Source organism: Pararge aegeria, chromosome 18, assembly GCF_905163445.1.
Source record: "Pararge aegeria chromosome 18, ilParAegt1.1, whole genome shotgun sequence".
NCBI classification, from domain to species: domain Eukaryota; kingdom Metazoa; phylum Arthropoda; class Insecta; order Lepidoptera; family Nymphalidae; genus Pararge; species Pararge aegeria.
Window position 1 is genome coordinate 3,872,782 of NC_053197.1, and position 24,088 is coordinate 3,896,869.

Below are 24,088 nucleotides of genomic sequence, written 5' to 3' on the forward strand. Positions count from 1 at the left end.
GAAAAAACATTGCTTTTACATTTTTATTTAAGATGAATAAAGAAATTCCCTACGGATACACCAAAATATTATCTGCACTATCCGATTAAATGTCACTAAACTTATTTTACCTTACTATTAATTCATTACTTCCAACGTTACACCAATTGGGCCCAAACTATAGTGACAGTTACACCAATTTGCAGGTAAGTAAGTTAATAAGTTTGCCCTTTACCCTGTTTTACTAAATATATCTGTTCAGAATACCTACCTACACCAATGATGGCTGGTTGTAAGTAAAGCGCCACACGAGCCAAGCGGCACTTCGGCATTTGTCTCCCTCACACGCAATGAGTGTGAAGGAGACAAATGACATTATTTACAACAGGCGCGCACGCTTTTTGGTGTTAGTGGCGCGATTAGTTGGCGCTGACTTGTTTTTCGGTGTAGTTGTTTGTTACCGGTGTGCAAAATGGAAAAATTTAATAATTTAAAACAATTACTGCAGCGTAAACAGGAATTGATAAGAATAAAGGCAGAAATAGAAAGGTAAGTTCTTAATATTTCAAGATTGAAACTATTAATATTGTAATTATTAACGTCGTGTGTTCTTGTAAGGGTTGGGTACAACAATTATCTAGGTATCCGTATTATGGACATAGATAATTAATGATAGTTAAATTGGTAAATCCCTATTAATATCCATCAAACATAGTTACTTACTTACCCCGGCCGGGATTCAAATCTGGAAGACTTTACACTTATGCAGACCATTTAAATTAATGGTAGATTATAAAAAACATCAGAGTACCGTTATTAAATATTTTCACACGATTTTATTTAGAAATAATATTTTAAAATACAAACCTAATCAGTCGCTTCCAAAATCAGTCCCTGGAATCGGATTATTGACTCCGAAATCCTACCTATCTGGGTATTTTTAATACGTTAACATTACAGTAATTTTTATCCAGTACTGCTAGAAGTTGTAAGGACTGTTCTCTGAGAGTAATCGATATTGTTTGTTGTCTAACTAATAAAAATAGGTACGAAGAGCGATCAACAAGTTTCCGGTAATCAATAATTATTTTTAAATAATATTTGAAGGTACTCGTATTTAGAACATGAAAAAAGAGCTCGCTATGCCAAAATAAATTACATTATTTATTTCCCTTATTTTCAGATCCGAATCTGTAAAAAACCATAAGGAATACTCGTACTCCCAAAACTCGTCAGCTGATAATATAATTGATCAAAGTGATACAGAATGTATAAAACTCGACGTGCAGTCATTTTTAGCAAAAAAGTAAGTATACTTGCTTCAAATTCAATAAGCTAATGGCTCCCAACACATTAATATTAAAAAATACGTGGTCCTTATTTGATTAACTCAAATGTTTTTTCGCTTTCAGATCCCATAATTCTCGTGACTCAATTGAGAGCAATTTGAACTCGTCAGCTACAGATATTATTGTAGATATCAATGAATCAGATATTTCAACATTTCAGTCATATGATACTGTGGAAATTAAAAAACAAAAGGAAGCAGTTGTGAATTATAGTAGTAGTGACAGCAGCAATATTCTTAACACGTCAACTCTATGTCTAGAAATGTCTCACTCATTTTTTAATGATTCTAATAATAGTGATCTCGTTAAGAGTAATAATATACCCGAGTCATCTGAAACAGAAAAGAAAATTAACATTGTTTCTGTTGAAAACGTTGATAATATTTTGACTGCTAAACTCAATGAAAAGAAATACTGTGAACTTTATTCAAATGACAGTGTAAAACGTTGTAACAAAAACGATGTGTTGCCCTTAAAAGAAACAAAAAAATATTCACAAAATGTTAATCAAATAGTGACCTTTAATGAATGTTCGAACATACCTAATACATCATTCTGCAAACTTGGTTTGGATATCTCTAAATCTGCCTGCGCCCCCGTTATGGCTTTTGATTTACCTACATCTCAGTCCACAGATATTGCACCTTTAGATACAGTATCTCCAACCTCTTACACTGATATTAAGGCTTTGGCTCTACCTGTGTCTTCTTGCACTGCCATTGAGATTGAGACTTTGTGCACAGACCATGCAACTCCTCGCGGTGATAACAAAGCTTTGGGTCTTCATTCATCTCCCTCATTGTTAGACTTTGTACCGACAACTTCTTGTGCAGACATTATGTACATGGACATACCTAAAGCTCACTCTCCAGATATTTCAGTGCTGGATATAGTCCCTGCAACTTCCTGTACAGATGGTATGAATGTGGACTCACCTGTATCTCTTGCTGCAGATATCCCAGTACAGGTTATAGTACCTGAAACTGCCTGTGATGAAATATCGGACTCATCTTCCTTAAAAAAATTAGGAACATTGAACTTACCTACTCCTTCTAGTAGCAATACAAATAAAAATCGAATGCCTGATATTAAAAAATCTCGCAAAAGAAAATGTATACAGGAACTCCCTAAGTTAAAAAAAGAACACATTGATTTTATATCAGACGATGAATGTTATGACAAACTTAATGTTGCTCAAGGCGAAGATTTTTCCTCTGGAAGCTCAGATCTATGGTCCGGCAAAGAAAGCGATAACATGTCGTCATCTAACTCTGAAAATGACCCAAAACATACTAAACCTACAAATAAGAGAAAGAAATTACAAAAGAAAAGAAATATTGACAAACCATTGGAAGGAACTGTACAATTTAAGAAAAGAAAAGTGGAAAATAAAAGGAAGATTAGGAGAATGAAACGAGAAAAAGGTGACAGTTATGAGACTTCGTCTGGAAAGCTTGTAGAGAAAAAAACATTAAAGGCAAATCCCTGCGAGCCTACAAAATGTCCCAGGAATTGTTTTGAAATCACCGAGGAAAGGAGACAAAGTATTTTTGATTATTTTTGGAATTTGAATTCTCAAAGAAAAAAAGATTGGCTGGTACAATGTGCCTTACGAGTTCCGGTTAATAGACCAAAAAAAGGCGTGATCGACAGCAAAAGAAAGTTTACTTACGAATACTACATAAATGAAGGCGAGGGCAGAAGACAGGTGTGTCAAAAATTTATACTAAAAACCTTAGATATTGGACAAAATTATTTACTTTATACTATAGGTAATGTTCAAGAAGGACTTTCTCAAGCAGAAAGTCGAAAGAAATCGAGCAATCCAAAGTATGATGAGTCTGTGATAGCTTCAGCAAAGCACTACATTGAATCTCTTCCATATCTTCCTTCACATTATTGTCGGAAAAAATCAAGCAAATTATATTTACCACAAGAGTATAAGAATACAACTAACCTTTATCGTTTATACAAAAAAAAATGCGAAGAAAATCAGGAAAACTATCTAGGTGAGCGAAAATTCAAAGATTTTTTCAAAACGGAATACAACAATGTTACTGTCCACGTACCAAAGAAAGATAAATGCAAAATTTGTACCAAATACGAAAACGATCATAATGAAAATAAAGTCAATATGGATTCCGAAATTATTAAGGCTCACATCGAAGAAAAAGAAGCAACATACGAACGATTCAAATGTCATCAAAGTTTGCATCTGATAGACAAGGAGACTATAGTATCAAGCTTTGATTTACAGAAGGTTTTGAATACACCCCATGGTGATAACATCTTACTTTACTACACGCGAAAATTTACAGTTTTCAACTTTACGATTTATGAAAGCTCCACTCAAAATGGTTTTTGTTACACATGGGGTGAATGTGATGGGAAACGAGGCGCAAAAGAGATAGGTTCTTGTATTTATAAGTATCTGCAAAATGTTGACGAAAGAGGAATAAAAAAAGTTATCTTTTATTGCGATTGTTGTAGCGGACAAAATCGTAATAAAACCATACTTTCGATTTTTAAAGGTTTTTTGACGGTATCTAAAAATATTGAAGTCATTCAAATTAATTACCTGCTACCGGGACATAGCTATATGCCTGTAGATAGCATGCACTCTGTAATAGAACGTGAAGTAAGAAAAATAATTGTTTGGAGCCCTACACAATGGTCAAGTTATATAGAATCGGCCCGGAAAAATCCTCGTCCTTACAATGTAAACGTTCTTGAATTTACTGATTTTATCGACTGGGACACAGTGACGCAGGAATGCTTTTCTAATTGTACAAAGGAATTAAATACATCGAAAATTAGAATTGCTACAATGAAGAAAAAGGATGTAAACACGTTTACAACTAAACATTCTATGAAACCTGATGCGACCACTCATGAAATTAAATTATTTGATAATTATTTTAAGCCAAAAGGAAAGGGTGTAATAAAAGGAAAGGGTAAAGGAAAAGGGAAAGGAAAATTGAAGGAAAAGGATACTGCACCATCAGCTTCTAATGAGACGTTAGAAATAAAATTAAAAAAGGAATTCCAACAATTGAAACCCCTTTATAAAAAAAGATTGGCCATATCAGAAATCAAATATAAAGATTTGACAAAGCTATGCAATGATGGTGTTATCCCTAGCAGATATCATGGGGATTTTACTAATCTACCCTATGCTAAGAAAATACAAGACACACTCAATCAAACGGACGAAGATGACTCCTCTGTTGACTCTGTCTAGCCAGTTGATTACTTTGGTTACTATTTTTTTAGATTTTTGTTGATGTTTCGCAATAAATATAGTGTTGATTAAAAGAGGTTTTTATTTCATTATAAATCTTAATTCTTATTACAAAATTAACATTATTAGGATCTAAGAAAAATTAGTGTAAAAAGCAACAGGTTTTTATTTTGTTCTTCTCTACATTTTTATAAACTTTAAAATAGACAATTTAACTAAAATAGACAGTAACCTGTTACACATATAGGCTCTTACATTAAAACGATTAAATCATATTTTGATTTACAACTGTCTTTACATCATTTTGACCTGAATTGTTTTAAAGTTTTTATGCTGAATGTAGCGTAACTGTCAATAGTATAAAAAAAAATTGGTGTAACTGAAATTTATTTTCTATTATAGAGTTTCTTTGGATATTATTTACATTTTAGCCAGAAATTCACCGTATTCTAAGCATTTTTATAAAAGAAAATGAAAAAAAGGTAGTATAGAAAAAAAGTTATGATCGATTAAAGACGAAAAAAAACATTAAATGCTTCTCCTGCAACATTGTGTTTTGTCAGTTACCCCAATTGAACCTGCAGGTAGCGATATAGTATAGTATTTATTATTACTAACCCAGTACCCGCTTACTACGCACGGATTTCCACTCAGGGTGCGAACCCTTTGTTCCACCCTTGTTGAGCCCAGTCCAGTGCGGAGTCGTAGACTTCACAAGCCTTTAAAAACATTATGGGAACTCTCGGGTTCATCATGCGGGTTTCCTCACAAGGTTTTCCTTCACCGTTAGTGATACTTTAATTGCTTTTATTAAAAACTCATTGGTATATTGGTTATTTATAAATCGTCCTGCGCTTGATAGGTTTCCGATCGAGTTGAAGCTGCCTTCCCTTCGGACTGCACTATTTCTGTGTTTGCGCACACACATTTACTATATTCCATCCCGGGTAGTGAGAATAGAGAGAGAATTATACACAGAATTAAGAACATACAGAACCCTCATTCATTCATTATTATATGCAGTGCGCTGTGTCCCGAAAACTTTTAAACGCCCCGCGCACGTCTCACTTCACACCCGCGGAATGTTGCTTCCTCACAAACTTTACCCATTTTCCCCACTTTGTGGAGGTGGTTTAGCACATTAGGGGTAAAATAATTAATGACAACTGCTAAATGAAATTAAGTAACTAAACGCTTGTTCGAAAAACGCTACTACAGATGAGTGGTATTATATGCTTTTTTTTTGCTTCACCAACCCGTTCCTCATAAGAATTGCCTTCGCCAAAGGTTGTCTAAGAGAAGTCGCTTTAGCGATAAGACCGCCTTTGCTTACCTTAACTATTTATTCATTTTGTTTTTGCGTGCGCAATTAAAATTCAATCAATCACACTTTCGCATTTATAATATAAGTAAGGATTTATATTGAGTGTCCCTCGATTGATACTGACAATTAAAGTTTCAAAAGTTATTTTTATTTGACTGCACATAGCTTTTCTGAGTTATGTGCATTTTAAGCAACTCAATATTTCCTACTTTAGCGCTGAAGGAAATCATGCTTACCTGCAGGCCTGAGTGCAATAATGTTGTCAAAGCCGTGTGAAGCCTACCAATCCTCAATTCGCGAAAGTGGTAAATTGCGGCGTACACGTTCCCTTCTGAAAGGTAAGCCGTATTCTATAGTGGACCTCGAAAGTCCGCCTATTGAGAAGTTTTGTCTTCTCAATATTTCTGTATGGCGCAGAAACTTTGACGGTACCTACGCTTGAAAGAACGTCAATGTCGATGGCAGCGACTGTTGCGGATCCCTTGGACAGCTTTTCGGACTTGTTGATCCTGGAGGAACTAAAAGTCAATAAGAGTTATCGTCGACTGTGTAGATACGAATCTTCATATAACTATATAACTAGGTATAAGCACTCCATGGAACGACTCGTAGTCGAGGGGAAAGTGGGAGGCAAACGAGCACGCGGTCGATCACCCACGCGTTGGTCAGACATAATAAAAGCTGCAACGCAAACGTCCATAGTCTAATGTTCCCGAAACGCTGAAGACCGTTACAAGTGGAGGCGCATCGCGGGGGCTGCTGTAGCCAAAGAAAATGTATCATCTTCAACCACGACCACTCTGTCAAGAGTGAACGACTATGGAGATACTATAGACGGCGGGTAAAAGGTTATGAACGATAGATAATAACACATTAATAATACTTTTTAAACGATATGGTAATGACTCGCCTTACCAGACGAATCTCATTATTTATGCCATTTGACACAAATAAAGTCGAGAGCATCTGCTTGCAATCTCCTAACACCCAATTTCTATTTGTCAAGTAATATAAAATTATCCTTAAACTTGAGGAAGCAAATTCATAAAAGCAGCTGTCGCGAGTGATAATGATAACGATGTTATTCTATACATCGCTGAATGCGTCGTTGAGTTCACCGTTGTGTTTCAGTTAAGTACTTTTAACAGGTTGAATATTTCTTCAGTTCCTACCGGTTGTTCTGTAAGCAAGAGGCTCGTATTCGCTTCATGAATATAATTTTTACACTTAATACACACAAAATTGGGCATTAAGCAATGTGGGTGCCCCAAGGAATCTAAGGAGATGACCTCAGACCTGAAAGTCGTGGGAAGAACATGGATACCAGGGGAACAAGACCTATAAAAAGAAGTGGCCGTCCTTTTGGTTGTGTTGATAACGATGTAACGATTGTTTTGAAGTATGAAAACACTTTAGTTTGATCTTTATAAGTAGCAGTAAGTCAATTCTACTTGAAAGTTTTAGTTTTACAATAGGTTACCTTGCCGGACTGGTTTTTCATACATATACACTTATACGGAAGCGCTATTCTATAACTAGCGTCAGCGTTGAAAGCGAAAGTAAGTCTACGTCAAACGTCTCACGCCCACACACACACACAAACTTACACCAAAGCTTCCGTACAAAAAACAGGCCTGCATTATTGTTGAAAAAGGCGTAGGTACATCCAAATTTACATATTAGTGCAATAGTGGTGTTCCTTTTACTATTACATAACAATAATATCACTTATATATTTTTTTTTTAATAAATAATAAAAATACAACGACAGGTCCATTATCGCCATTTAAGCCCCAATCTAAGCATAGCTCGTGTTATGGGTACCAAGATAGCTGAATAATATTTCATGAATAAAATACACATAAATCCTTAAAAGATACAGAAACTGGGTCACCGAAAATCATACTTTATCCAGTTGTGGGAATCGAACCAACGGCCTTGGACTCAAAAAGCAGGCTCGCTGCCCACTGCGCCAACCGGCTGTCCAAAAATTGTGTTTTGAGAGCAATCAAGTAAAATAATGTTTTTTATAATATACGTACGAGAAGATAGATAGCCTAGTGAGTAAGGCTTCGGCTTTGATTTTGTGGAGACCGAGTTCGAGCCGTACCAAAACATTTCGGAGTTTGGTGCGATTTTAATTTAAGAAATTTAAATATCACGAGCTTTAAACGGTGAAGAAAAACATCGTAAGGAATCCTGCATGTCTGAGAGTTACCATAACGTTCTCAAAGGCATGTAAAGTCTACCAATCCGTACTTGGCCAGCGTGGTAGACTACGTCCTAAACCCAACTCATTCTGAGAGGAGAACCGATGGACGTTTTAGTCCCAAGGTACTATGATGAGGTTGTGATATCTGCCATCAGATGTAGCTAAGCTATTTAAAAAACAGTATCACAAAAGTCTTACATCGCTGTGACAGCGTTAAAAGGGTTGTGCTTACAAAATAGTGGTAAAGGATAACGAAGGAACGACACTTGTGGTAATTAGGTGAAATGTTGCGCGAGTGTTGTGCGACACCCCGCTTGTGTCGCGACATAGGCCACATGCTATGAGGGATGAAAGTGAAATCCTTGCGAGGACATAGTGGAACTAGATGTGACATTACACGGGAATAAATTAATGCGGGTCTTGTATGTTCAGCGACCTCGTAGAGGGCACCGTAGCCGCTGCAAGTGATAGTGATGGTAATCACCTGTATAATTATGTATCCTCTTTTGTTGGCAACCTCTTCGCACTCAAAAAAAAGATTAGCCATCTAATAAACCTGCCTGGCTATCTCCCTGACGAAGCGGTGAGCGCTGTGAGTTTTAGGTTGGAGGTCCCGGGTTGGATTCTCGGCAGGGGCAAATGGAATTTATAATTGCTGAATTCTCTGGAGGAAGGTTTTGGGAATGGCTAATTACAACGCTACCGACAAATACGTGGCGCTGAGCTTTTAACGTTCCGGTACAATGTCGCGTAGAAACCGATTAGGGGTTTAGATTTGATATAACTGCAATACTCCCTAACTAGTTAGCTCATCTTTGACTGCATTTTTACTTGCCACCAAATAAAATGGCAGTCAAGGGCTAACTTTTAGCGGAATAAAAAGAATGTACATAAATAAAAGACATCACAGGTGTAGGCGCTTAGGCCTTGGCTTCAGAAATGTGACACTTCCAGTACTACTATATCTCTATAACACCGCAACCTGGTAAGAAAGCACTTTGTCCAAAGCAAATTACCGTTCGGGAAGGGTTTTCCTATTTTTATTACCGCTCTTACAAGAAGTTATGAAGTTATAACATTAAAGGCTTCGCACGGAAGGCTGCGACAATTTTATAAGCGTAGTTTACAAACAAGACTCGACGAAAAGTGCAAGACCTATAAAAAACGGCTGTAACATTCGATTTAGAGAAACGATTATCATTTCAAATAAGTACCAAACATATAATTCAGTTTTCATGCAAAAGTAACCATTTGGATAGAAGCAGACGTTACTTTGGGATTCTATGATATATTATGAAAATTAAGCTTAATTTAAAAAATATGAAAAACAAAAAATCTATACCGAATACATAATTATTAACCGCCCCACTACACGGCACGGATCTTCTCTCAGAAGTATTTAGGCTGTAGTCTCCCACACCAGGTAACATGCAGGTTTTCTTACGACTTTTTCCTTCACCGTTGATGCAAGTGATATATTTATTGCTTTATTTAAAAAAAAAACTTCGAAAAGTTAGAGATGCATCCTCGGGATCGAACTCGGTCCCCCTGAAAGGCTCGCTAAAGCCCACTTATACACTAAGTCGCCTTTTAATTTATAATAATAAATAAATATACTACGACAATACACACACCGCCATCTAGCCCCAAAGTAAGCGTAGCTTGTGTTATAGGTACTAAGACGACTGATGAATATTTCTATGAATAATATACATAAATACTTAGAATATACATATAAACACCCAGACACTGACAAACATTCATGCTCATCACACAAACATTTTTCCAGTTGTGGGAATCGAACCCACGGCCCTGGGCTGAGAAAGCAGGGTTTCTGCAAACTACGCCAATCGGTCGTCAATTTTATATCATCAACTAAATTTTTTAATAATTATTCATCAACCCCTTACTGGCCCATTACTGGGCACGGGTCTCCTCCCACAATGAGAAGGGGTAGTAGTCCACCATGCTGGCCCAGTGTGGATTGGTGGATCTCAGACATCTTTGAGAACATTACGGAGAACTCTCGGGTATGCAGGTTTCCTCACGATGTTTTCTTTAATTTTTTAAGCAAGTGATGTTTTAATTGCTTAAAACGCACATATCTTAGAAAAGTTGTGTGCTAGGATACGAATTAGCCCCCCGAAAGTGGAGTCGAAGTCACACCCACGAGGCTATTACCACTTCAAATTCACCACTTTGAATGTTATGTAATTTATATATCCGCTTCTTCATTTTTTTATACCTAATCTTATCTTATACTAACATAAATAGGTGATGAGTTTGTTTATTTGTTTGTTTTCTTGAACGCAATGATCTCAGGAACTGCTAGTCCGAGTTGATTTGAAAAATTATTTCAGTGTTGGATAGCCCATTAGTCTAGAAAGGCTTTAGGCTATATGTTATAACGTAAAGCCAATAGGAGCTTAGCACCAGTGAAGAATGTATCAAAATCGGTGTTTTTTTCCATTCGAGAACTTCTGTTTGCGTGCGCTGAGTAAACGGTTAAAGTTTAAAATGATGCATGACAAAGTTGTTCCCCTCCAAAAGTTCTCAAAAAAAGTCCGCGACAGCATATGCCTATCTTTTAGGTAGACTTATACGCGGACAAAGTCGCGAGGAACCGCTAGTATAACAAATTTGAACATCAAAGTCCATACGTCGTAATAAGCTTATAGTTTTAATTATATGAAAGCCTGGCTAATAGTTTCAGTTAGTTTGATTTAATCTTCTTATGTTTCAGTCAGATTATTTCCAATTGTACGTAACGTTTGACGACCTCCTTGGCGCAAAGGTGAGCGCTGGGAATTTAACTAGGAGGTCCCGGGTTCTATTCCCGTCAGGGGCAATTTGGGAATTTGTAATATCTGAATTTTCTCTGGTCTGGTCTCGTGGGAGGCTTTGGCCGTGGCTAGTTACCACCCTACCGACAAAGACGTGCCGCTTAGCGATTTAGTGTCCTGCTTCATCACTTACAACCAGGTGAGATTGTCAAGGGCCCACTTGTAGTGGAATTAAAAAAAGAACACTGTAACTGTACTGTATCCGTACAATCTGTCTTTAACAGGGATGGAAAAACAGGTGAGAATTCAGTCAAGAGCTGATAGAGAAATCATCATCATCAGCCTGATTAACATCTAACTGCTGGGTCCGGGCATACTTTCTCATAACAGAGAGGTTTTAGAGCATCCAACCGCCCAACACAGAAGCGTGTTGGGTGGTTGGATGCTCTAAAACCAATGCGGGTTTACGATTATTATCCGGATTTCGGGTTGGTACACATATTTATTTACAGAAAATCTTTATGAAAGTTTTGGCCTGACCAAGCAATTCTAGAATCACTCGACTCGTTACTAATAATAATTATTGAGATTCAATTTACAATAGATTAGCTCATTGAGTAGATCAATCAGTAAACAAAGGCTCTAAATTAGGAAATTATAATACATGAATATCGATTCAACATTGTTCAGTTAATTAAAGGCAACATGGTTAACATAATATATTTATGTACAATGCGATCAAAAGAATTTAACTAGTAATCACCTTATAAATAATTACCATATGATAATGTATGCAAACGTATTAATGGTGTAATAAATGTTTTTGCGTTTAAGAGTATGCGTATTTGTTTGTTAACGATTTGATAAAGAAAACTTTCGTGTACTTATGTACCTACACGCGTTAGAAGTTGTACTTCTTAGGCGTAAAAGGATAAAAATAATTTCAAAATTTTTATCTTACGCCTTATTTTACGTTTGTAGAGAAAACGACACTAACAATACAAAAAAGGTATTTAACACTCTCACCGCCATCCATATATAGATTTTTTCAGCGTTACAGGCCATGCGGTCTACCGGCGGCCGCATCTTTGCCCACCAGTGCAGGCCGCGGTGAAAAATGTTTAACGAGTTTACCAGGCCGTACGGGCGGCTGGCGGGCTCACAATGTATTTTTACTAGCAGGCCGTGCGGTCCGCTACGACCTCGTGATTTCATATTAATTTTGTAGTGCGTGGCCTGCTATTACAGAAAAGTGAAGCAACCAGACACAAAATTTACTTTTATACCTACAATTTAAAAAAAAAAAAATTGCTCTATCTTAAAATTTATAGGATTTCTGGGGGTTTATTACAGAAATAAAAAAGCTATTTTAAATGAAAGAAAAATGTTTTATTACATTATTACTGCCTTACAATAGCGCTATGGAAGTTAGCAAAGCATTCAGAGCACACACTAGGATTTGAAGGACAAAGTAAGCACACTGTATTTACTTTCTTTGTTACTTTACATGCTTCTACACTGGTCAAACCTTCTTCTCTCTTCTTTTCATAGCAGTGGATGCATCTTCTTCTTACTATTCTGTTACGCTGATCGACCAACGTTGACTTTCCAAATCGGTGTCCAGCTGAGCAGTCCTGGTTAATTCGACCTTGTCTTCTTTGTTGATCAAGACCCATCAATGTACGGCAAATATTTTCTTTGAATGTGGTTATGGTATATTTTTTAGATGTTAGGTTTTTCGAATTTTTGAACAAAATAAAGGCATTGATTAGTGATGTGCTAAATAAAAGCTCTATGGCCAATTTCTGAAACCAACGCAAGCTTCTCCTTGCAGGGTTACAATAACTACCCATCTGATCTGAGTAGTCAATAGCACATTTATGACGATTATAGTCCGCTATCAGCGTTGGTTTCATAGTCACTTTATTGCGGTTTCTCTTGCTGCGCACGCTGACAAAACTAGGTGTATGCCGAGTTGATAGAGCCAACACATCACGCTTGTCTTTCCATCGTAGAATTAACACTCCGTCATTATTTTCCATAACACAGGTCTCGCCTTTCTTTAGTTTCTCTTTCAATAATTCTTTTGGTAGCCCTTTTCTATTTTTTCTTAGAGTCCCCAACAAATGGGTGCTTTTTTGGAGTAAACTATTAGCCAAAGTGACACTTGTATAGTAATTATCAGTAACGATACTTCTTCCAGCATTCAGATATTGATCACTGAGTTTCATGACTATTTCACTGGATACGTTTTGTGTGGTTGAAGTGGTCCTTTTGCCTTCATATACAATCAAGTCATAGGTATATCCATCGTCGTCGCAAATTTTAAATAATTTTATGCCATACTTATGTCGTTTTCCAGGTATGTATTGCATAAAAGCGATCCGGCCACGAAAAGCTACCATTGTTTCATCAACGGTAAGAAACTCTCCAGGTGTTTTGTATTGGCCAAATTTTTTTGAAAGGATCTCGACGAAGCGTCTTATTTTTATGAGTCGATCTGTTCCCGTCATGCCAATATAATAAGCATCTTCGAAATGCCAACATCGAAGTAATAATTCGAATCGGTTTCTACTCATTACTCTTTTTGCAACATTGTTTTCATATAATACGTCTGTACTCCAATAATCACTAATTTTTGGCAGTTTTTTGAGCCCCATCCAAATCAGTAGCCCGAGAAATTTCTTCATTTCGGCAGCATCACAATCGTTCCACTTAGACAACCGACTGTTTCGTGTTACACGTTTGAGTATTTGTGTTTTTATTGCGTATGAATTAGTCATTCGTACCATTAAATCAATAATCTCATTATCCAAAAATAAAAATAAAAAGTCTAATTCAGTTTGACAATCTGAACCAATGTTTTTCATGCCTGGGTCAACAGTAAACGGAAACTGTTTTTTTCTTGAACCATCTGATAACGGTATATTCCAGCTCGAATTCGGTATGCTCCGACATGGTATGGCTTCTGAAGAATGTTGATGTTGGTGACTGGTGGATAATTCTACGCTTTCTTCAGATGAAGTTGCATCAGAATACGTGCACATGCTTTCCGATTCTTCGTCTGTAGGTGGCTGGTAGTCTGGGTCATCTTCTGAGTCCGACATAATAATTAAATGGAAGAAATTCACAATAAAACGATGAAATTCCACAAAACGCGCGCCAAAATGCGACCGTTACAAGCCGTGCGGGCGGCCGGCGGGCTAATGATTGTTTACTAGTGTGGCGTGACAGAGTCGATAATTGTTTTAAGTTATAACGGAAATTTTGTTAGATTTTGGCGCGAAAGATTCGGTACGCCGGCGGCCCGTATGGCCTGCTGATCTTGCCAAGTGCAACATATAGATGGCGTACTCTACTCGAAAAGATACGTCCCGCCGGCGGACCGTATGGCGGTGAGAGTGTTAAAACATTAAAAGTTTTATTATAACGCATTATCTGGTTATCTCTTTATCGGACCACCAAGTTTCACTGAACATTAAAATTTGAGAATTCTGTACAGTTATCAAATAAATCACCGGAATGAGTCTGCAGACTTTGATAATTGAATGTGTACACTGTCAAACCTTATTGCTAACTTCAGGGTGCCAGTTCAGAGTGTATTGTGACGGTGTGCGCGCGCATCGTAAAAAGTAAGCTGGCTCTCACACGAATTCGCAACTACCTTCATTCTGTTAAAATTGTGTAACCATGTGCGCGCGCAATTCGTTACAACGTATAATTTGCCTCTCATGACTTTTCTTACGCCACTAAAGAAGTTAACTTCAAGATAACTATATTAATATATAACAATGTTAACAATTACTCATTGTAAAGTCAACATCTCCTGAGGATGCTCCGGTTTCGGAGCGAAACGTGCGTAGAGGGTACATTGCCGAGGATCTGTTTGGTGTGGAGTATACGGATTGTAGTAATTATAAATTACACCATACATATTCTGCTGCTGTTCGCGGACAATAGCAAATTAAGCCTAATTTTCATAACCGTTAACAGGTTTTAAAATAGATTTCTCTCCCCTTGTTTTAGGATCTTACTAGCAGTTCTATCCACCATTTTACCGGCATGTGCTAATCGCTTGTATTTCTTCGTCCCTATTTCCCTGCTAATGCTATAAATGCAAAAGTTGCTAAGTGAAAGATATGATATGTGAATTACTTAAAACGCACATAATTAAGAAAAGAGAGAGGTGGGATTCGACCTCAGCCCCTGAAAGTGAAGTGAGCTCCTACCCAATGCGCTATCACCACTTCTGTGATATGTATGTTCTGTGTGGGCTGTATTATACAATATTAGTACCTAACAACCCACTATTAATACTTAAGGAGTAAAGAAGTGTAGTCTGTATTTATGTTTATCGTGCAGTTAATAAAATAAATAATAAATAAATATAGTACACACATCGCCATCTAGCCCCAAAGTAAGCGTAGCTTGTGTTATGGGTACTGATGAATTATATACATAAATACTTAGAATATACATATAAACACCCAGACACTGAAAAACATTCATGCTCATCAAACAAACATTTCCAGTAGTGGGAATCGAAACCACGGCCTTGGGCTCAGAAAACAGGGTCGCTGCAAACTGCGCCAATCGGCCGTCAAAGTAAACTCCTATACTTTGGGCAGGTTTTAAAATAAAATGGTTATACGGATATAGGCCACAAGGGGGTACGAGGTCTGAGTAGCAAGTAATTCAGATGAGACTTCACAGTCAGTAAAATACATGCTGAATAAAACATTCAATGAATATATTATAGGCTGAAATGTTTCAGCACATAAATCCTCCTTCGAAAGTGAGCCCAATTTGTGTCTTCAGCTAATGGATGGGTAAAGTCTTGAAAGGTTCGAAGAAGACACGAAATTGACGAATCCACTGATTGGATGTTAAGTAGTACATTAATTAGGGGCTGAGGCTTCGAACCCCGGACCCTTTGGAGTAATTAATCGATTTTGTAATACGGGATTTTATTTTGTCATCAACTTTGCTAAATGGAAGGAAAGAGCAAAAAAGGGTCGAGGGGCACTTATCGATTTCGAATTTGCCAATTTTGTAACCCTTAATTTACCAATCAACAATTATAGCAAGTTGATACTGCAGTTGTAATTTTTTCTTTTACCAATTTGTTTTAATTAACTTTTTTTCACATTTAGATTTATTGATTAGTATTTTATATTGGATTTTAACGACTGTCAGCAACACAGGTCAAAAGTGATTAAATTTTCTTATATTTGACATTATTGACAGATTAAAAAACACTTTGAGAACCCTTTACTTTCCAATTGTTTATATAAAAAAAAAAGTAAATACATATATGGTTACATAATTGTATGGGGATGGTTATAGCTTCGTTTGCCAACTTGAACCTAAAGCTACGAGTGTTCCAGAAGACCCACAACGAACTTGGCTGGGTATTTTTTTTTGTCACAGCATCTCACAGTTAATTAATATTAAGCTATGAAGTTGGAGCAATCCTACCATAACGTCAGTCATCTTAGTACCCATAACACAAGCTACGCTTACTTTGGGGCTAGATGGTGATGCGTTTATGGTTGTAATATATTTTGAAGTAAAACTTCTTTAGGCGCGACTAAGGAGTAACTCAGACTTTTTTCTGACGGAAGTAACGCTAACGTCAGACGTCTGTGTAGTTTCTGAACGTGAACCTGGTGAAGCTGAACGTGCGAAACGAATATTTGAACGTCCTTATGTTAGAAACTTAGAGATCGCTAAAACAACTATTTTATCAGTTTTAATTTTTATATTGTTTTGAATTTAACAGGCGATAAACCGTGGACCCCGGCTTATCTTTTAAACATGATTCGGAAAAAAATAAAACTTCATATGTGGACCCAAAAAACAATAAACGTACCGACTTTAGTGGTAAACAAAGGAATTGAAGCGTGAACCTAACCTCCCACGGGAATGCTCCGGCGAAACTCTTTGAATTTAACTTATTCGATAAGGCCCAGGGAGTGGCTGAATTTATTTTTGTCATACTGAATTTGATTAACTTAGTCGTGTTGTTACAATTGTCGATATTCATGTTTTTCTTATTTTATTGATATTATCTTTACCCTACTAATATTATAAATGTCAATGTAAGTTTGTTTGTTACGCTTTCACGCAAAAACTACTTAACCGATCCTCATAAAACTTTGAACACATATTCTTGGAAATATTAAAAGTAATATAGGATACTTTTTATCCCGACATTAATCTCGGTTCCTTTGGGAGAGGGAATGAAAGTGTTTGACGATTTTACACCATAACTCCGACCGATAACCGATTTAAATAATTATTTTTGTACTATAGAGGTTATAATATGTGTTTAATTTTGCCCAAACTTTGTGGAGATCTGAATGTGGTTGGAGATAGAGCACAGAACTCATCAGTGGACAGCAACACATCCCTCATTTAAGGCTTAGCGATACTGAATACTTTATTTTTTTTAGAACTAGAACTAAATTGAACGCCACATCATAAAACAAAATCAAACGCAAACGAAGTCGCGGGCAGCAGCTAGTCATTTTATAAATTTTATGCTCATGGCGGTGAACGTTCATCATCACAATCATCATCATCAACCCTTTACCGGCCCACTACTGGGCACGGGTCTCCTCAGAATGAGAAGGGTTCAGGCCGTAGTCTACCACGCTGGCTATGTGCGGCTTGGTAGACTTTACACGCCGTTGAGAACGTTATGGGAAACTCTCAGGTTTCCTCACGATGTTTTTCCTTCACCGTTTAAAGCAAGTGACGTTTAAATTGCAAAAATTAAAAACGCACATAACTCCGAAAAGTTAGTGGTGAGTGGCGGGGCTCGAACTCGGTCTCTACGAAGGAAAAGCCGAAGCCTTACTAGGCTATCACCGCTTGATGCGATAATGTATATATTGAAGTTTATTGACAAAAAATTATAATGTACTTCGTTGTGCGACTTCGTTTGCGTTTGATTTTGTTTTATGATGTGGCGTTCAATTTAGTTCTAGTTCTAAAAAAAATAAAGTATTCAGTATCGCTAAGCCTTAAATGAGGGATGTGTTGCTGTCCACTGATGAGTTCTGTGCTCTATCGCTAACCACAGTTTGGGCAAAATTAAACACATATTATAACCTCTATAGTACAAAAATAATTATTTAACACAGTTATAATTTGTCAGAGTTATGGTATAAAATCGTCAAAAACTCATCCTCTCTCCCAAAGGAACCGAGCTTAATGTCGGGATCAAAGGTATCCTATATTGCTTCTAACATTTCCAAGAATATATGTACAAAGTTTCATGAGGATCGGTTAAGTAGTTTTTGAGTGAAAGCGTAACAAACAAACTTACATTGACATTTATAATATTAGTAGGGATAGGGATAGGGATTATACTAATATATCAGTTACTAGATGCACCCATTGTATAGTGGTCAACATGTTCAGTGTAAATTACAATATCCTGGTTCGATTCTCGGTTTGAGCTAGTAATATAGTTAAGTCAGAGCCTACCAGTCGACTGTATAGCTCTTCGGCTAGTTATAGCCACGGCAGAAGAGTCATACTAGACAAAATTCCGAAGAGCTATACTGTTACCATCCTACGGGCTGTGTTACCATCCTACGGGCAAAGACGTTCAGCTAAGCGATTTTGGGTTCCGGTACAAACAGGATAGCTCGTTACCACCTTAGACTGCATCATCACTTACAAGAAGGTAAGATTGCAGTAGGAGACAGTAATAGAGTTTTTTGTGACAGATCTCGTTCGGAGAAGTACTGTTCTATCGCCATGCTTATTTCTGCCTCTAAGCAGCAATTTTGCAATGCAGTGTTTCGGTCTGAAGGGTTGCCGGTATAATAACAGGCACATGAGGCTACGACTCACAGCTGATGGACCTCTGTCATCATCATCAACTGACTGTCGGTTGTGGCATGTTGCAGGTCACGCTCCTTGCATGCACTGTGAAGTCTTGCTCTGTTTAAAGTCAATGGTTTTGCACTTAACATCTAGTCTGTCAAGTATTACTATAAAATAAATCATGGCTAACTTGTAGTGGAATAATAAAAGATCTATAGCAACCCCTTTATACAATATATGATGAAAATAGGAAAAAGTGATTCGCGCGAAAAATTATCCTTCATTTATGCCCCAAAAAACAATAAACGTACCAACTTTAGCGGTAAACAAAAGAATGGAGGCGTGAACCTTGCGTCCCGCGGGAATGCTTCGGTAAAACTCTTCGAATTAAATTTATTCGATAAGGCCCCGAGAGTGGGTGAAATTATTTTTATTATACCCAATTTGATTTAGTTCTGTTGTTACAGATGTAGAAGTAGATGTCTATATTTTTCTTACATTTCGGTTACTATTATGATACAGTATTCTTAATATTTACATACAAAAATATAAATTTTATGCTCCCTTGAAAATGGTGAAATAACGTTGTAATTTGAGTTACTCTATTACCTTATGTTATAAATTCGAGTACTAGCTTATTTGTCTGTAAGTAATGAATGAGTAGGTTGCCTGGAAGCAACCGCTTCGTTTTCATCTAACACGAGATAGAAAAATGCAAAATGATGTTGGAAAAGAGCAACTGATGAGTTTCTTGCCGGCATCTCGGTAGAATCTGCCTTCCGAACCGGTGGTAGAGTCACTACAAGCAGACATTCTCGACGTTTCAAAAGTGCTTTATTAGGCCTACTTCATGGATTAATGGCCTTCTTGAAAAAAAAAATGTTTCTATTTTGAATTTGTATTTGTCAACGGTGTAGGTACTTGAAGTAATTTATCAGTTTAAAATATATTTTCTGTCTTTCTTACCGACTTGCCGAATGGAAAAGTTTTCTTTTGTACTCTTTATAAATAGTGTAATTAATAATAATTTATTGTTTTTCCGAGTTCCGTAGTCAAAACGAACAATCAAAATTTGCCATACCGAAGAGTTCGTTTGTCTGTCTGTCTATCTTGCTTTTCTCAGAGAGACGTGAGGGACGCATTTTGTTGTATACTTATTAATTACTGTTACATGTACCCTACCTCTGATACATAAATAAAATAAATATTTTGGTAGAATTTGAATTTGATGTACTAGCCACAACTGTAGCCCTCCCACGAGCCAAAAAAGTGTCTATGGGATATCAACTACGTATTGGGGCTGATTCTTACAATTTTTATGACAATCTGGCCATTAAATGACCCTTAACCTATCCTTCGATGGGCAACAAAAAGGACAGATAGATCAAGTGGAAAATTGCTTGAAGACGGCATCATCTTTTAATATAGGTACACTCAAACAAATTTCGTCCAACAAAAACCACTTTATCTTTATCTTTGCAAAGATTATTTGAATTTAAGCATTACAAAAGTTTGTCGAATTGTTTTTGCTGTGTTTTTTTATATCTGTCTTCCAATTTCTCTGGGCTTATCTCAAAACCGTTAAACTCATATTAACTTTCACATGCAGCCCAGCTAGCATGAGACAAAAAGTATATCCCTAAAAAGGCATATAATTAATGCGTCCACCTGCCAAAGCACGGCAACAGGGAATAGGAGAAGTTTACCTTCGTTTTTTACACGTGTATTATTTGGATATTATTTCCAAAGCGGTGATAGCGCATTTCTTAAGAGCTCGGCTTCACTTTCGGGGGGCTGAGTTCGAATCCCAGCACCCATCTCATACTTTTCTAAGTTTTATGCGTTTTTAGGTCACAGGCAAACGTCGTGAAACCTGCTAGCCTGAGAATTCAACATAATGTTCTCAAAGGTGTATGGAGTCCCCTAATCCGCACTAGAATCCGTACAATTCAGGAATCCAACATTATCTAATTCCATACTGCCTTGAATTTCATTTATAAGACCAAAGCGCTCACCACTGTATCGGGGAGGTCTACAAAAATCTACAGACGTTTCCATTTAGTTCAGAGATTCGTGTACAAAATAGTCTCTACCAGCCTATTAATATTGCTGCCAAATTGCGGGTTGTTGGGCTTTATCGTCTATTTCCAAAAGTTAGTGACAATAGCCGGGACCGTAAGGTGTTCTTCTTGACACCACAAAACTCCGGGCTCGTACTTACAATTTTTGACCCGACCCGGGATTCGAACCCAAGACCTCGTGATTTGTAGTAAAAAATGCTAACCACTAGACCAATGAGGTAGTCGCCAAATAATTTGAAGGTGAAAATAAATATGTTGCTTGACTACCAATATAACAGTGTGTACCAATACTTATCTTACGTAACATGCCAAGAGACTTCTTTCATCTCATCCGCTTATTACCTACGTTCGTTCTGCGTTCTATGAATATACATGGAATGCGTTTTATACATATCATCTGTGACTTGAAAACCAGGCCTAAATGATTAGCAGCAATTTATTTATTTACGTATAGCCTTTACAAAAAAAAAAATTGTCTTGCGTTTAGATTTCTATGCTATTAGGTCCTATTAGGACTCCTTCAATTTTTTTCTAGGTTAGCGATCATGGGTTTATTCTTCTCCACAGTACTCCTGCTCCAGCTCTTAGTTCAGCTTCCTACCTTTGCAGTGGTCTTCCCTCTCTCTCTCTAGGATACCAGTCTGCAACATTAGTTTTCTTTTTTACTCTCAATAAATTCTTTCATTTAGGTCTATAAATGTTGCAAATTACGTATGTAAAGTTTTCCGTTAAGTTTTTTTCATCCTGTACTCTTAGAATGCGTTTTTCTTAAGTTTGGCATTTTTCTAGTTATTTTATTATTAGTCTATTATTTTATTTTATTATTCATATAAATAAATAATAAAATAAAATAATATTTCTTATTGGAGCACTAAATAACTAAGAGTAGGTAGCTACTAGCGTAATTATAGGAACTAAAACCCAGTTTTCGGTAATCAAAACGAAAATTCGCACACTCACAACCAGAGTCCGTAGTCTTAGTTCTTGATTATGTTAAGAAACTATGCTGGACAAGAAATCTTCCCAAGTTCTACCTGGGTAAGGAGGCAAAATCGCCCGTAATCCATTGTCGGACGAAACTCCACTTATGTGACGTTATCGATGCACACAAAAAATATAACAATTTCTCGATCGTTCAAACTTGTACTTGTATTTTAGACATTATCTTCGAGGCTGTACATTTACCAAGTGCGGATTGGTGGACACGACACGCCTTTGAGAACACTAAGAGTAGCTCTCAAGCATGCAGGTTTCCTTTCCAGGTGATATTTTAATTGGTTAAAATGCACATAACTCAGAAAAGTTTAGGGTGTGTTCTGGGATTCGCACGGGGCATCCCCAAACTGAATCTGAAGGCCTTCTGGACACTGGGCTGTCATCGCTTTCATTAATTAATTTATTGTTACATAATACTTATTCATTTAATCAAATTTACTTCAATTTATTTAGATAAAAGCTCAACTATATTGCGTTAATTATTTATTATTGTTATTCAAATGAACCAAATTTCAATTATCTACTTCACATTATGTTAATATCAATTACCAACGATTTAATTATGTTGTAAATAATTATGTTTGTGGTCACAAATATTTGTACTAACGTTGAAATATTTATATTACTTTGAAGATGCCCGATTTATTCTTATAGTAAAGTTTTTTTCATTTTTACAAATTACGATCAAAATTTATGTAAGTACTAGCTGTTGCCTATCGCTAAGCCTTAACTGAGGGATTTGCTGCTGTCCGCTGAGGAGTTCTGTCCTACATCTCCAACCACATTCATTAGATCTCAAAGTTTGGGCTTAATTAAACACATATTATAACCTCTATGGTACAAAAATAATTATTGAAATCGGTTATAATTATTGTCGGAGTTATGGTGTTTGACGTCAAACAATTTCATCCCCTCTCCCAAAGGAACCGAGCTTAATAGCGGGATAAAAAGTATCCTATATTACTTCTAACACTTCCAAGAATATGTGTACAAAGTTTCATGAAGATCGGTTTAGTAGCTTTCGCGTAAAAGCGTAACAAACAAACTTACATTGACATTTATAATATTAGTAGGGATAGGGAAGTAGGGATAGGGAAGTAGGGATAGGGAAGTAGGGATAGGGAAGTAGGGATAGGGATAGGGATAGGGATGATGCCTCCTCTCGTTAAAAAGCACAATTCAATGTGTGATGCGAAGCGATCATTTACCGAATGAACTTGAACACCTGTGAACAAAACCTTACAGTCAGCTCGAAGAATTATTCTTGGTATTTACCTATCAAAATCTGTAGATTTCTATAAGTGTAAAATCGGTAAAAATGGTAACATTCATTAGCTTCTGTAGTCTGTCGAAAATCCATACAATCGTAATTTTAGGCAGAAGGATTTCCTAAATTTTTTAAAATAATATACTTTATTTTAAATATAGTGGTAGATTGGCCTCTTTTCGATAGTAATAAAAAACTGTACTATAGTATTCCGACGGTTGTTAGGGCAATTTAATTTTTAGACGTCAGTATCATATCAACCCATTACTGAGCACGGGTCTCTCGTACAATGAAAAGGGGTTAAGGCCGTGGTCCACCACGTTGGTCCACTGGCTCAGTGCGGACTCCACACACCTTTGAGAACATTTTGTAGAACTCAGGCATGTAGGTTTCCTCACAATTTTTCCCTTCACCGTTGAAGGTATTTTAATTGCTTAAAAAACGCACATAACATGGAAAAATTTAGAGGTACGTGCTGGGATTCGAACTCACCCCACGAAAGTGAATTCGAAGTCCTACCCACTGGCTATCACTGCTAAGATAGTTCTAACCTTAAGTATTAGATTAACAATAATATAAATATAAAAGGGATTATAACATAAGCTAGTTGCGTTCTTGTTCCAAATAGTACGCGATTGAGAAGAAAATAGATACGAATTAATTTCATTTTTAACAAAAAGAATGGCTTTCGTAAAACTGGGAAACTGGTTTCCTGCTAAGGCAACTCACTGCAAGAGAAAATAGTTTTAAAGTTATAACAGTTAAAACAAAAAGACACGAAGTTTCTTCGCACCAATTCGTTCTTAAAGAAGTGTAAGCCAATCACGTAGGAAAATGGGTGCAGTACAACCTAAGAGATAAGTTCGATGACAATTCGCCAAAATGTACCTATGTAAGTAATATGAATAAATGATATTTAACTTTATTTGTAAGAAAGTACGGCAGAGTTTTGCTCGCTGTGCAACCATCGCTCTGTCCAAAATAGAATGCGCCTAGCCAACATAAGTTTTGGGTAAA

At 36.8% G+C, this 24,088-nt stretch overlaps 1 protein-coding gene across 1 annotated transcript; it reads left to right on the top strand.

The window, feature by feature from the left end:
• Positions 1–256: 256 nt before the first annotated feature.
• On the top strand, positions 257–4,569 carry LOC120631734. Its single transcript, XM_039901416.1, has 4 exons — positions 257–528; positions 1,163–1,285; positions 1,392–3,036; positions 4,123–4,569. Exons 1-4 carry the CDS (start codon positions 452–454, stop codon positions 4,567–4,569), a joined length of 2,292 nt encoding a protein of 763 aa, XP_039757350.1. The 5' UTR covers positions 257–451.
• The last annotated feature ends 19,519 nt before the right edge of the window (positions 4,570–24,088 follow it).

What these genes read in the sequence shown, in the direction of transcription:
- LOC120631734 (XM_039901416.1), top strand. Translation starts at nt 452, where the DNA reads ATGGAAAAATTTAATAATTTAAAACAATTACTGCAGCGTAAACAGGAA. An exon ending in ATAAAGGCAGAAATAGAAAG is followed by an intron (nt 529 to 1,162) that starts GTAAGTTCTTAA and finishes CCTTATTTTCAG; the next exon opens with ATCCGAATCTGTAAAAAACC. An exon ending in CAGTCATTTTTAGCAAAAAA is followed by an intron (nt 1,286 to 1,391) that starts GTAAGTATACTT and finishes TTTCGCTTTCAG; the next exon opens with ATCCCATAATTCTCGTGACT.